Source organism: Mandrillus leucophaeus, unplaced genomic scaffold, assembly GCF_000951045.1.
Source record: "Mandrillus leucophaeus isolate KB7577 unplaced genomic scaffold, Mleu.le_1.0 Scaffold136, whole genome shotgun sequence".
In the NCBI taxonomy this organism is placed as follows: domain Eukaryota; kingdom Metazoa; phylum Chordata; class Mammalia; order Primates; family Cercopithecidae; genus Mandrillus; species Mandrillus leucophaeus.
In genome coordinates this window covers 4,851,132-4,865,347 of record NW_012101321.1, presented here as the reverse complement: position 1 = coordinate 4,865,347, position 14,216 = coordinate 4,851,132, and the positions used below count along the sequence as shown (strand labels likewise).

Below are 14,216 nucleotides of genomic sequence, written 5' to 3'. Positions count from 1 at the left end.
GTGATTATTTCAAAATAAATTTTTACACAAAAGATAGACACTTACATAGGCTTTTTCTGTAATATCTCAAACCTGTCCCCTTCTTTCTATTACCCCCAACATCCTTACTCCAGACAGCCTAGCTCTCATCCTTCTACACAGCTGGAATAATTTCTTAACAAGGCTCTTTATGCTCCAATCCACCCTACAAACACGCTGCCCAATAAGGTTTCCCCAAGTGCACTTGCTCTTCTGACATGTCCTGCTCCAATATTTCCATAACAACTCACTACCTACCAAATTAACGACAAATTTCTTAGTGTAAGTTTCAAGTTCAACTCCCTTATAGTTCCAACTAGCCTCTTCCAGGTTTTCTCACCCCCAACCCGACATCACAGCCCACCATGCGGCTCAGCCACACTGTGTTTTCTTCCCATCTCCAGGATTTTGCTCATAGAGCTCCCTCCTCCAGTAAGTACTCACTCCCCACTCCCTGCCAAATTTTCAACACTAAGTGAAAATACCAACTCTGATCATCCCCCACCTCCCCATTTTCCAAGACTTGCCCATATAGCCTCTCTCTGCCGCAATAATATCTAAAGTCAATTTTGCCACTTACGAGCCAAATTTCAGTTTCATATCACAGTTTTTGTATATTTATCTCAAAAACTCCTAATATATAAGGTGAATATTCATTACATACTGATGAAGTATTCATCAGACATGAAATTAAGTCATGGCCACAGTTATGAATCCAGGTGGCCAGCTATTATCTCATACTCCCTCCCTAAGGTATTAACTTTTTAAGCATTCAAATTACTTTTTGTTTGTCCTGTTTCCTTCCTTAAACTACAGTTTTCTATTTCTAGCATAAAATACAAACAATTTCTACCACTTTTCTACATAAAAATTTTGGCCTTAGCCATACCACTATCAATCATAAATCCAGAGGTTTCCAGAGCATAAATTAATTAAGTGCTTATATGTAATTACATTTTAACTTCATCATTACCTTACTATATAAGGAACAAAATAAAACTTTTAAAACTAAAAACAAATCCTATACTTCACAAGTTTAAAACCAGAGACCCTAATGTTTTAAATGAAGACACTATCCATTTAACATGCTTATATTTTTCCTCGGTTTTCATTAATAAATGTTGGAATGTCATCAAAGATATACAAGTTAATGACTATATTTAAATGTAATATTTTTCTCTCAATTGCATTTAGTAAATGAAAAAATTATATATTGTTTAGCAGTGGGGGTAAATTTTTATCAGCAAATGAGTAGTACAAAACTAAAGCAACAGCTGAAAGTAAAGAAAAAAGGTATTATTTTGCAGAAAAACATAAAGACATTAAAGTATGAAGAGAAGCAAAGTGTTGCTCCTAAATTAGTGGTGATCAATATAACATCTGCTATTACTCCAACATTCTAAGGACAGAAAAGGTCAGACACACCCAGAATTACACTATTGCAAAAGGCAATATTGAATATCAAATCTATAAGTGATATCTCCATAGTAAGAACTTTACATTCAAAAGTCTAAGTCCCTAGTATGTTGATGCTATGAAAACTGCATTAAGTTGAATAATTTGAGGTTATCTAACTGAAACCATGGCTTTTATCTCAGCATCATTTTTAAACTATGATGTAAATAATAAACCAATATTTTACATGATAAGAGGCAGACATACTGACATATAAGCCTATATTTGTGATGTTTAAAAATAAAACTCACAAAAGTACACTGTACATACTGATTTGTGTATTATAAAACACTTAATTTTTTTATTATCACCACTCTTCCCTGATATATCATAAGTGAATGAAAAATGAATATCAGGAGAAATAACTCTCATTTTTAAATAAATTATAAAAATATTTAAAATATTTACCTGGTGAAATTCTAGGTACATTAGCAACTTCAAAATCAAAATATTATAAGACACATAATAAGTAAAAGAAAGTTACATGTTTTCATTCCCAAATGACCTAAGCAATGCCGTAATGGATTTATTTATTAGAATAAGCACCAATACAATCTCTCTCTCTCAGACACACATCCCACCATTCTTTCATACATTGCATTACACAGAAATATGTACGTCTCAGCTGCTTATTCTGAAAGTTTGGTGAAAGGGCAAACTTTGTCACAAACTCCCCAAATTCTGACGCTTTGGTTTGTCATACGACGTGAGTTTCAAGGAAACTTCAGGGGCAATTGAAAAATAAAAGAATAAATATAGGTTATTTACTAAACTGTTTCATTCTATCATGAAAAAAAAATCAGCACATATTAAGATAAATACCTAATTACTTGTCTTGAAACCTACCAGAATATGCCCTTTGAAATAGTAAACTTTACATTTAAAAGTCTAAGTCAACGTTAGCCCTGTGTTATGATGCTATCAAAGTGACTATGACTATCGCCATAAACAGCCAGTGTTATGTCAACAGAAATGCCCTGTTTCCATGAGGAATTGTGTAAATAAAAAGAACAAGGAATTCATAGTAAGTTTCAGAGTTTATTTTTTTTTAATCTGGTTTTAAGAAAACACAACTGCTCCTCTTTCAAGTGAAATCATAGATCACCCCTCCTCATTTTTACTTTAAAATGGTAAATGGAAACGATGTTTTTCTCCCCAGACTATCCTGAAAACCATGAAGCTAGATTTGAGACTACAAAATACTTGAAACTAGATTAAGAAGTTACGTTAAAAGATACTCTATTTTGATTCTTCAAAGGAAATTACACTAGTAACTCTTGAAGCACATTAGTGATTAGTAAAGCAATTAGTTCAACTTAATCACTTTAAAATGAAGAAACTGAGGCTCAGAGCAGTTTTGTTGATGTCCAAGCAGACAGGGGAGTTCTAATCTACCTGACACAACTAGGTCCGGTGTCCATTCTAAGGGCTTTACATTTAGCTTTGTCAGAATTTACTTTACAATTTGGCACTAGACAATCCATTCACTGGAAATTATTAACAGATGACTTTCGTCACCACTCTCACGGAATGCCCACAGACTGAAATAAAGACAACACACACCTCAGAGCCATTACTCATTTCTGTCAGTTTAAAAAATTAACCTGGGAAAGAATCATTTTTCCTATTTGAATAGACACTCCTTCCTCAGAATAATACTCAGTAACGCTAATACAAATAATGTAATATCTTCTTTCTTCATTAACCTCCAAAGGGCGTATAAAGGAGTAAAAACCAGCAGTTCTCAGCTTCTGGATCTCAGAGTTCCTTTTCATTCTTAAAAAGTATGAAGGATCCCAAAGAGCATTTGTTTATGTGAGTTATAGTTATTGCTACCACACTGGAAATTAAAACTAAAAAGAAATTATTTAAATTAAAAATTAGAACTAATATTAAATTAGTTTAAATTAAAAAGTAAAAATGTTTTAAAATCATTTAAAAATAAGTCATTACATATTAACATAAACAATATGAAAACTGTTTATGAAACAATATTTCCCCAAACAAAAGTCCTTAGTGACAAGAGTGGCACTGTTTAACATTTTTGCAAGACCACTGTCACACTTAATAGAAGACTGCTGGATTTTCATTGCTACCTATGGTGCTATGTTTTTCTTCAAGTATATAAAGAAAATCTGATCTCATATAGATATGTTGTTGGGAAACGGAAAGAATATTTTAATGGTCATTTCAGATAATTGTAGATATGAATCTTTGATACTATACTGAAAATTCACACTGAATAGTTCCTTAAAGGTTAATTTCAATGTGGAATCTGAAACAGTATCAGTGAACTTTTCCTACACGATTATATCAAAATCCATTGGTCTGTGTTCCATTCTAAGTGGATATTTGACCAAAGCATGATTTCTGACTGTGTAAACTTCCTTGAAAAGGTCTTAGGAACCCTCTAACCACGATTTGAGATCTACCAGAAAATACTGTAGTTCAAGGTTCAACCTAATGATGAAGGATACTATTAAACCTAGAAGCAGTATACCCTGCCTTAATCCTTTATGATATTTAATTCATTAATCTATTCAACATTCCCTGAAATGAGTTATCATCATATATTTTAAGAAATAGGTAAAAAGGTTGGGCTTTTTGTTCAAAATAAGAGACTAAGGATGATACTTGGATGAGTTTAAATATTATAACATGTAGACTGAACTCTAGAAAAACATCAGAATTTCCTCTGATCCTTGAGCTTTTACTCTGATAATCAGCAAAACAAATAGGTTTGGATACTAGTCACCAAGAAAAGCTGTAAAGAATCATTAATCTATAAGAGATGTCAAATCTCTTATAAAGCTTTAAGTTAAAGTTTTTAGGAAATTTAGCTGGCACAAAACCAGTACGTATGTAAGCAGAATGAATCCTTGTTGACTGTATTAACAAATACATAAGGAATTTTGGAATACTCAAGAGGAGACACAAGACAACACTTCCTGTGCCCACAAATGCAGGACAGGCTCAAGGTCACTAATTCATACTAACATGTCTAAGGCTATGCCTGGGTCACTGGACCATCAGGAGGGGCTTCATGAGTTGAGCAGGAAAAGTACATTTAAAATAGTAGAAACAGATATATAGAACAAACATTTAAGAGACAACTAATCATTTTAGCTTACTGCATCTGTAACATTTCTACCAGAAACATCATTATTCAAAGAAATAGTTTTCAAAACTAACAAAGCATAAATAGAACTGTAATAACAAAGGTATAGTGCATAATCATTTTTTAAAAATGAGCTTAATCGTAAGAAATTAACAAATATTTAACAAATGCTTAAATCTTTTAAGTATTTGTTTATAAGATTCTGTGGAATTTCACATAATGAAGGAAAAAAACTAGAAATATGAAAACTAAAAGTATAAAACCATTTCATAATAGCTAAAACATATACAATGCATACTAACATATCAGAAGGAATTCAAAGTATTTCTCATAAATTAACTCACTTAAATTGTCTTAACTACCTTTGAGATGGGTACTATTTAATTCCTTTATGCAGTTGAGAAGACTAAACAATTAAGTAGCAGAGTTGGGATTTCAACCAGTCATGCTGTTAACTACCAGGCTATACTACCTCATACCAGTTTACTAAAAACATCATTTACAAAAATATTCACATCACATGAAAAAATTTCCTTCTCTAAAAGTAAAGCAAAGCAGTAGCAGTAAAACACATGCTCAGTTTGGTTCTGATGGCAGCCATGCTATCTCATGACTTGTGTTAGGGCTTATAATTTAAAGAGACAGCATTAGAATATGATTGAATAGTTCATACTATGGGGAAACTATAAAAATATATCCTTTATGAAATGTTTGCTTCCATAAAAGCAAGAAAAGCAAGGTTTGAGGCAATGACAATGAAAAGAATGCATAAATTAAAATTTTTGCTTTTGGTTTGGGGAAAAAACAGAGTAGGAGAAAGCCACAGCAATACATGTAAACCCTGTATCCTGTTAATGGGATGGACATATTCCCCACAAGATAATTTTTAATGAAATAAAGGAAAATATCCACATAGTTCTGGATGCCAAAGGAACGAACTATACCAAGGAAATCTACTCTTTATATAGTCCATAAAGGAATAATTTATCACAACCATGTAATAAAAACAGTACTGAAGCAAAGTCCAATCCAAGTATTCACTGTATAACTTAGAACCACCCTTTATAGTCATATCTAAAACCTCTTCCTTGTTTTTTCTAAATATATACAACATGCTATCTGCAACAAGGAAAGCCAAGAGATATTTTACAGTAAATAAAATATGTCTTCTTGCAGATCTCAAAAGTTATAAATATACCAATTCAAAACTGCAGTGACATATTTCACTTCCAATATAAGTAAGAAAGCAAGATTGTCCACTTAGTAATTTTAGATATGCTGAGTCTTTAAAAGCCCTCAACAGTTAAGGAAATGATTTATTTGTATAGAAAAACCACAACTTTCATATAATTAACCTACCCAGAAAAGGGCAGAAGGGAGGGAAGCTTGTGGGTAACAGATACAGGATTCAATTTTATTTTTCACAACCGATGAAGTGATGATTAATAAAGAAAGCCATAATAAAAAAAGGACTAAGACCACAAATAAACTAACGTCAAGCAATTTTAGTAAACCAGCAAACAGCTAAAGGAAAAAAAATCTAGTACTCTTCTGCTAAATTACTATATTTACATAGTAACTGCCAGTAAAACATAAATTTTCCAAACACCTAAAACAGGCAATGGGGAGTGGGGGACACCTACATATGCCCCTTCAAAATCAAGGTAGATATTTTCTAAGACATTTTAAGAACTTTTTTTCCTCTACTTCAAAAAATTAACATTATAGCAACATGCAAAGGGGAGCACCATATGACCATCCTTAAAACAGTAATCTGAAACGTGTTTAAATTTATCGACTGTAAAGATAATGCTAACCTTCAACATGTATAAAGCCATGACTTCCAAAAAAATGGAGAAAACCAACTTACCTTGATACATTTTCTGGAATGTATTCTAAGACCGGATACCCATCACTTCTTCTAGACGACAGGTCACCGTGTGATTTCCATGACTCCACTAAAGTATTGACAGGAGGAAAGGAACTCAGGTGTTGGAAAGATTGGTCTCTAGCCGATCGCGATAAAGATATTGTACCCTGAGCACCAATCCTGTAGTGGAAGGACTGTCCACCTGAATTCACCCCAACAATGGCAGAGGAAGGGATGCTGGCCTCCGGGTAATAGCTCCCATCATCTGGTTCTTGTTTAATACCCACTGGGAATCCGCTGCCTTCACAGTTACCATCAAAGCCCGGCACAGGTGGTCCTAAAATTCCTGATAGGGAATAATAGTCTTTATCATCCATAAAGGAAAAATACGAGCCATCCATAAATGGAAATGGGTTTACTGTTGGATTCCCTTTAAAAGAGGTGCCTGAACATGAATGCTTGGTTGATTCTTGCTTTATTGGTACTGAGAATGGAGAATCCGAATTTATTTTGCTATTTCCTCCTAGACATGAGCTGCTAAAAGCTCCATCTGGTTCTGGTTTTATGTACTGGACAATATTAAGCTGGCCAGTCACACCATTTGAGATGGCACTCTCTACTTCCTCAGTCTTAGGAAAAGGGACCTCTTGAGCACCTTTCTCCTGTGTGTCTGGACTGGGAACCACATCCCGTGATGTACTGGATCCAGCAGAGGTGCCAGAAGCAGTGTAGCTGAAGGCATTGTTTACAGGGCTACAGATAGATCCCACAGTACTGGCTGCTGGACTGGAAAGCGTGGATCTGTTATTAGTGTTGGAAGGGCTGGAAACAGAGCACCTTGAGTTGTTGATATTTGCAGGGCTAGATACAGAGGATCTCAGAGTGACGTTATTGGGACTGGAGACTGGAGATTTTACACTGCAGTGACTTGGAGGGCTGGAAATTGAGGATTTCATGCTACTTAACGGACTTGAGAGAGGAGAGCCCACGTTGCTAGCATGTGCAGGGCTGTGTGACCTGGAGCCTCGATTTTCAACATTAGGAGAGCATGTCAGAGGAGTTCCCTGGGTGATTGGGCTGTGCACTGGAAAATTGCCAAAGCTGGCTGTGGTGGAGGACACAGAGTTGATTCCAGCAGGGCTGCAAACCGAAGATGTCATGTTCAGAGGGCTGCAAACAGACGGGCTTTTCTCATGACACATGATAGGGCTTTTAACAATGGCACGCATGACGCCACCATTCATGGAGCTCCCAGAGTCAGACATAAATGATCTCAAGGGCCTGTTCACACAACTTAGAGTGGAAGGACGATGGCCATTTCCTTTGTAAAATTTCACCAGCTGTTCAACATTCTGATAAATCTTAGCTGGACTCATGCTTCCTTGCTGGTTCTGCTGTTCATAGGAATAGTCAGCATCTCTTACAGAATCCATATATAAACCCATGGACTCAGCTACAGTTGCTGAAAGTTCCTTAGATTCCAGCTCAGTTTTAATATCAGCTGTCAAAATCCCAGGCCGATTACTGTCTTGCTGAAGGCAAGGGAGTAGTTCGTGTTTTTCTTTGCTGCTTCCTTGAGTACTGTTGTTTGGAATAGCACCGGAAACACAGCTTACGTTGACAATCTCCATGTAGTTATTCTCATCGGTCCTCTCTGTAGGTCCCAGGGAAGAATGCTCCACAGCCTGAGAAACTTGACCCCACCGTCTTTCCATATCTAGACCTTCAGGGAGACTGTGGTAGCCTTTGGTCTCCATCACTAACAAATAAATTTACATTAAAAAATTAGAGTCAGTTATAGCAATATTACTCTAGAAGACATTCTAAAATTGCATTTACTGAGCCACGAAACACCTTCTACTTATTATAAGCAACATTTCTAGCTAATTTAAAACTGTTACCTTTTTGGATGCTGACATAACACAGTATTGACTACAGCTTGTCCAGATGTCGGAACAAGAGAAGCGATCATATAAAACTCTTTTGGATCTAAATAAAAGTAACATGTTTGCTATAATACAGTCTTTAGAGTCTGCAAAAAATATTTACAAATGTTAACTTATTAGACATTCAAAGTAATCCTGGCAATTAAGGCAGGCAAAAAAAGGAAACTGAGGACTTAGTGAAGTGGGTGGCTTGCCCAAAGTCAAAGACATAGTGACAAAGTTGGGTTTAAATCTCAATCTTCTGACTCCAATGCCTTTGGAGTCTATGGATCATATAGAAGTTGCCTTCCATATTTAATACATGGCCATGTTAAAAACAATATGGAAATGTAATTAAAGTTACTCTTTCCAAACACAAACATACCAAATGAGTTATCATAGAGAAATAATTTGTGATTTTTTTTTTAGAAGTAAGACTTTCTTAAGATAGATTAGTGATGAAGATAATTTAATGTCAGTTCTGAAAAGTCAGGATCTATATATTCTGATTAAGATGGTCCATAGCTCAGAGGGGCTGTATGACAACTCAGGAATGTCTGGTGTCTTCTCTGTATTTCAGTACTGGCAAGGACTTTGACATGCACCTTGACCTGTGCGTGGTACCTCTGCTAGAACGACTACCAACAATCAAAAATGTTTACTCTCAATGGTAAATGGAGAAGTCTGAGAGGAGCCCTGAAAATTTAAGCATTCGTTCATTCATTCAACCATATTTACCAAGTGCTTGCTACATCTTTGACCTTAGACCAGTCAGTGAATAGGTAGTGATAAACAAAAGAGACACAATCCCCATCCTCAAGCAACCCATAAGGTTGTTTCAGATATACAACCATATCCATGCACTCTATAGATCAATTTACTTCACAGACAAAATCATCATAATAGGCTATATTGACATAATTCTTACTCATATAATTTAATGCAGTATATTAACTCATTTAACCTTACACACAACCCTGAATGACTGACAAAAGTATTACCCAAATAATACAAGTGTGAAAACTGAGGCACTAGGCACACAACTAAGTGTTGGAGCTGCAATTTGATCACAAGTCTCTCTCTACATTAGTTTCTCAATCATGGCACTATTGACATTTTGGGCCTGATGATTCTTAGTTGTGGAGGTCTGCCCAATGCATTGTTAAGGTGTTTAGCAGTATCCCTAACCCTACCCACTAGATGCCAGTAGCATTTCGCCTCCCCAGTTGTGACAACTGAAAATGTCTCCAGACATTACCAAATGCCCATGGGGGGCAAAATCACCCTTGACTGACAACCACCACTCTAAGGAAACACATCTTAAAGGAAATTAACTCACTCACAGTAAAATTTTATTTTTACATTTTACTATTTTAAAACTCCTAAAATCTGTATTATGCAGTTTTCAAACATATGGAAGTCTGTAAACAATCTATGGCTCAATAAAAGTCCTGATCTAAAAGATGCTGTTTCTGCAATTCTATACACAAGCTTTATTTTAGGCCTCTCATCCTTTCCCCTCTTTGCCACTATCTTGACCCTGCCTACCTTCCCTTCGTTTAAAAACAAACAAACAAACAAACAAAAAACAGGAAGTCCCTTTGTTACAGAACATGTATTAATTAACATTGAAAAATAATGCTACTAAATAAATTTGCATTAGATAAATCTTAGTTGGACTCATAAGTAAATTTGCATTAGATAGCACAAAGCCCTATGAAGAAATTTAATGTCCAAATTGTCCAAGTATTATAATTACCTCTTACTTTTCTGCATTTTACACTAGAGTTTAAGTTCTGAAAGGGCAGAAATGATCAATTTCATTACAGTATCCCAAGTAGATAGATCACAAAAAAATTTCAACTATTATAATATCAATACTCAATTTCCAAACATTAAAATCTACCAATTATGTAGTATGTTTTCACTTAAAGAACATCCTATAAATTCCTAATCAAAAATCAATCACAAAACAGTAGGAAATAAATAAAATTACAAAGGTTGAGGTAGTTATCTATTAATAGTAATTCCAGCCAAAAGATTTGGTGTGGATGAAAGCCAAGGAAAAGTTGACAGAAAACTGAACTAAAAAACAGTGAACTGGGATCCAAATAGCTAAGACCGGCCTTTTATGCTTTACTGAAAAACCATTTAGTCATACCTATTTATTGAAAAATAGCAGTAAATATTATGTGCTGCTTCTATGTCTACCTAAGAATATTCTGTCTTCCCCATACTAAAGATGAATAACTATATAGCTAAGGTATAAATGGTTCAGATCCAAATTCGTTAAACAACACGATAAATATGTCTATTTGTATTCAAAACTGAGCACTTTCTGCACATCTCACCCCCCACCCACCCCCAAATTCACATTCACTCTCTTGGCAAACTGCACCACAATCTAACCAGATGCCTGGAAGTTACTCTTGTCTCAACAACCTTACCTGAAGGCCTTCACTGGCACACTCTGCCTCACTCACACAGCCTCATTCTCTTCCTGGTCATAGACAAGTGGGCTCTCTGTCCTGTGTCTGAAGGGGGACCCTCACCCAGACCCCTCTCCAAAACCCATTTTCCAAACTGTCTTTGGGAAGGATGGTCACTCTTGGCTTTTTTGGTTTCCCTATATAAATTTGCATACCAAAACCTCTGGGAGATTCTGTTTACTTTTTAATCCAGCATTCTTCAAATAGTTTGACCACTGCACCTTTTTCTCAAAGAACATCTACTAAGATTCTGCACTTTTCGGCACTCTGCCCTAAAGCAAGAACCAAATCCCACGTTTGTGAGGCTACAGAAGACTTGAAGAGAATCTATATGGGAGATGATGGGCAGCAAAGACAGTCTTAAAGCCCTGGACAAGGTAGCACCTTATCAGCTAACATCATACAGCTGATCACAACTCTCCTAGTCCTGTTTGGCTAACCTTGAACTCCCTTAATAACATAGAATAGGCTGTATTTCACCACATGATTGACAGGACTCTCATTACGGAATTTGCAAAAGGTTTTGCTGAAATCTAAATTACTTTGTTTAAGGTATTCTCGTCTACCAACCTAAGGCACCTCTCAACAAAGGAAACAATACAGATCGGCAATAGTCAAACACAAAAGAAGACAAGACATCTAGCATCTGCACAGCTTCCACGCAAACATTTTTTTAAGATCAGATATTATTAAAAATAGCATTATTGAAATATTTTACGTTGAGTCTCCCTAGTATTTTAATTAGTCTTTTCTGTAAACAAATGGGTCCGGTTAGGAATTTATGTCCTATATCCATCCAGGAAACCGAGGCTGTCTTTTCGGAACTGGCACAATGACCATGGCTTGAGCAGAATTTCAGTCAACCCGTACTTACTAGTGAGTACTGAAAATACGAGTCGATGAATATGATCCTCATAGAACTTAATATCTAGAGGATAAAGAAAAAGTTTTTGTTACTAAAGTATAAAATGAAGCAGATAGAGGTATACAAATCTAACAAAAATCAGGCTTGCCTGCCTCACAGTGGAAACCATACCAAAGATTCTCTTAGGAAAAATGCAAAAAAAATTATGAACTTTTAATTTTCATGCAAATGGGCCTCACCTCGAATCATAAAAAAAAAATTCACATAAGGAAAAGCACTGGTGGAGGTGCTACTTTAAGCCATACATATGCTCTCAAACACAAAAGAAATGCTATTTTCACAAAGGAAAACCTTAAAGTTTTATGTTTTACAGTCTGCGTTAAATTGCCCTTTTCCACAAGGAAGTACTTTTTTCATGAATATTAACAAAGATCCTTGCGAATTTGTATTTTATCTGGAAATACTTTCACTTTTAGTATCCCCCAAAACCCAATCTCATCATGATGGAAATGATACAAAAGGCATCATTTTTAATATTTATTTCACTACAATATGGCACCTTAAAGACTAACGCTTAAGAATCTCACAATCATCTCTAGGCTGCATAGTTGTGAAAGTTCACTATACGTAACTATTTTTTGTCATTCCCCACTACAGAACTATTATGTTCGTCTCTTTTATAGATGAGGTAAATGATAGAAATCTGCCCAAGGTCACCTAAGAGAGCGGGAGAACCAGTTAGAACTGAGCACACCTGATTTCTATTCACTCACCTAATTTACCGAGCCACCTGATCTTTCCAAAAATCGCCAAACAAAACTATGCCTCCCTTAAAGGAAAAAGCTCCACTTTAAATTATTTTTTAAAACTTCTCTCAAGCTTTTCCACGATAGCTGCCACGATGTCAAACATAAAATTAAAACTTCACAGCAGGACTTCACAGATAGAGAATGCTGTTATCATTACTATGTAAATATCATCAATAACAGCACCTAGAGACATGGCAATACAAAATGTTAAGAAGCAACTTGGTGCCTTTAAAATTCGGCGGTTTCAAAAGCTCGTCTGCTATCAAAAGTTTTCATAACTCCTATGTCATAATAAATAATTAAAACTGATGGTGCCATAAACCATTATTATTTAAACCTGGTCTTTTTAAATTGAGTAGGCAAAGCCACGCACCTAAAATTCAGTAGCAGAGTAAGGATGCCACCAAAAGAAGCTTCGTCCCTTCTCCCTTGCCCTTAAAATTCCAACTGATGCCATAGGAAGCGTAGCCTTGTCTCAAGAGTTTCGCGAATGCTAGGGAACGGGAAATGCACGAATTTCCAGAGCCCCTTTTATACAGGATCTATTAGGATCTATATCTCCTTCAACTGCCCTTACCGCTACACCTCCGGCTGAGAATTGGGAGCTTCCGCAATTGATAAAGGAAAGAAATAGTATTCCAACGTCCTTTAAAAATTGTACAGGGAAAATGATTCGAAATTCATCTTCGGGGAAAGGGAAGAGTGGTAGACCTCCCACTGCCAAAGGCAGTTAAAAGCTGCTAGTTAGAGGGCATTTATCCAAAGTGGCCAAACTTTCCCAAAATAGTCCTCTGGCGGCCAAAGGGGGAGAAAAGTGGAAAACCAAAACAAAACAACAAGCACACAGCACCATACTGACTGTGCCTCCGGATTACGCAGCCACTTCTCCCTGCAAAGTGCACGCTCCCGCGCCGCGGCCGCACGCCGAGCAGGGCAAGCTTTGCCCTGCCGCGCGCCCCTACACACCTGCCTCGGCCGGGGTCCGTCTGTCGCCGTCTACCTGTTGCAGCGCTTGCCACCGCCACGAAACCCCTGCTGCGGAGCCCCCCTAAATCCAACCACATCCAGGCCAGCGAGTGCCGCTCTCCCTGCAGAGGGAGAGCCCGAGGCAGCAACGCTCTTGCACCCAGGTGACTGACTGCACGGGCTTCCTCTGAGCAGCCTGAAGTTGGCTCCAGTCTCCCGGGCCCAATGACACCCCGGGCGCGGAGGGGCTGAGAGGAGGGGGCAGGGGCAGGGCCAGGGCGGGCAAAAAAGGGAGGGAGAGAGGGCGGGCGAAAGCCCGGAGGGGGAGTGGGCCAGCTGGAGGGCTGGCCCTTTTAAAAGCGGGTCACATGTCCAGATAAAGTTCAGGTTGCTATCCCGCCCCCCTGAACCCTTCCTATTGGCCCGAAGAGAAACAAGGCTCCACGCTGCACGGGTCAGGCGGGCTTCCTATTGGACAATTCAAGCTGTCAGTCACCAGGCGGGCGACATGACTGATACAAAGTTGCTGCGACACAGCCTGGACTCGGCAGCTTCCTTAAAGCCGCAGCCGCGACAGGAGCTTGGGGTGCCGGGCGGTGGCTACATCAGGCGGCCTCCGCACGCTGCCCCCACCCCCATCGCTCGGCCGCCCAAACTTGCTTACGTCCACCCTGCTCTCCTTCTGGCCGACTCCAGGATAT

The 14,216-nt window shown here is 37.5% G+C and overlaps 1 protein-coding gene across 3 annotated transcripts in view; it reads right to left on the bottom strand.

The window, feature by feature from the left end:
- NR3C2 (nuclear receptor subfamily 3, group C, member 2) overlaps window positions 1-13,870 on the bottom strand; it is a 383,563-nt gene extending 369,693 nt beyond the window's left edge. For 2 of the 3 annotated variants that reach the window (XM_011973244.1, XM_011973245.1), the window contains exons 1-2: window positions 13,516-13,870; window positions 6,462-8,220 (exon numbers count right to left, since the gene is read on the bottom strand). In XM_011973244.1, the coding sequence (XP_011828634.1) occupies window positions 6,462-8,218 (1,757 nt within the window). In that variant the 5' untranslated portion in view covers window positions 8,219-8,220; window positions 13,516-13,870. The remainder of the gene's footprint in view (window positions 1-6,461; window positions 8,221-13,515) is intronic. The other variant, XM_011973243.1, reaches the window with a different exon arrangement.
- Between the last annotated feature and the right edge of the window lie 346 nt (window positions 13,871-14,216).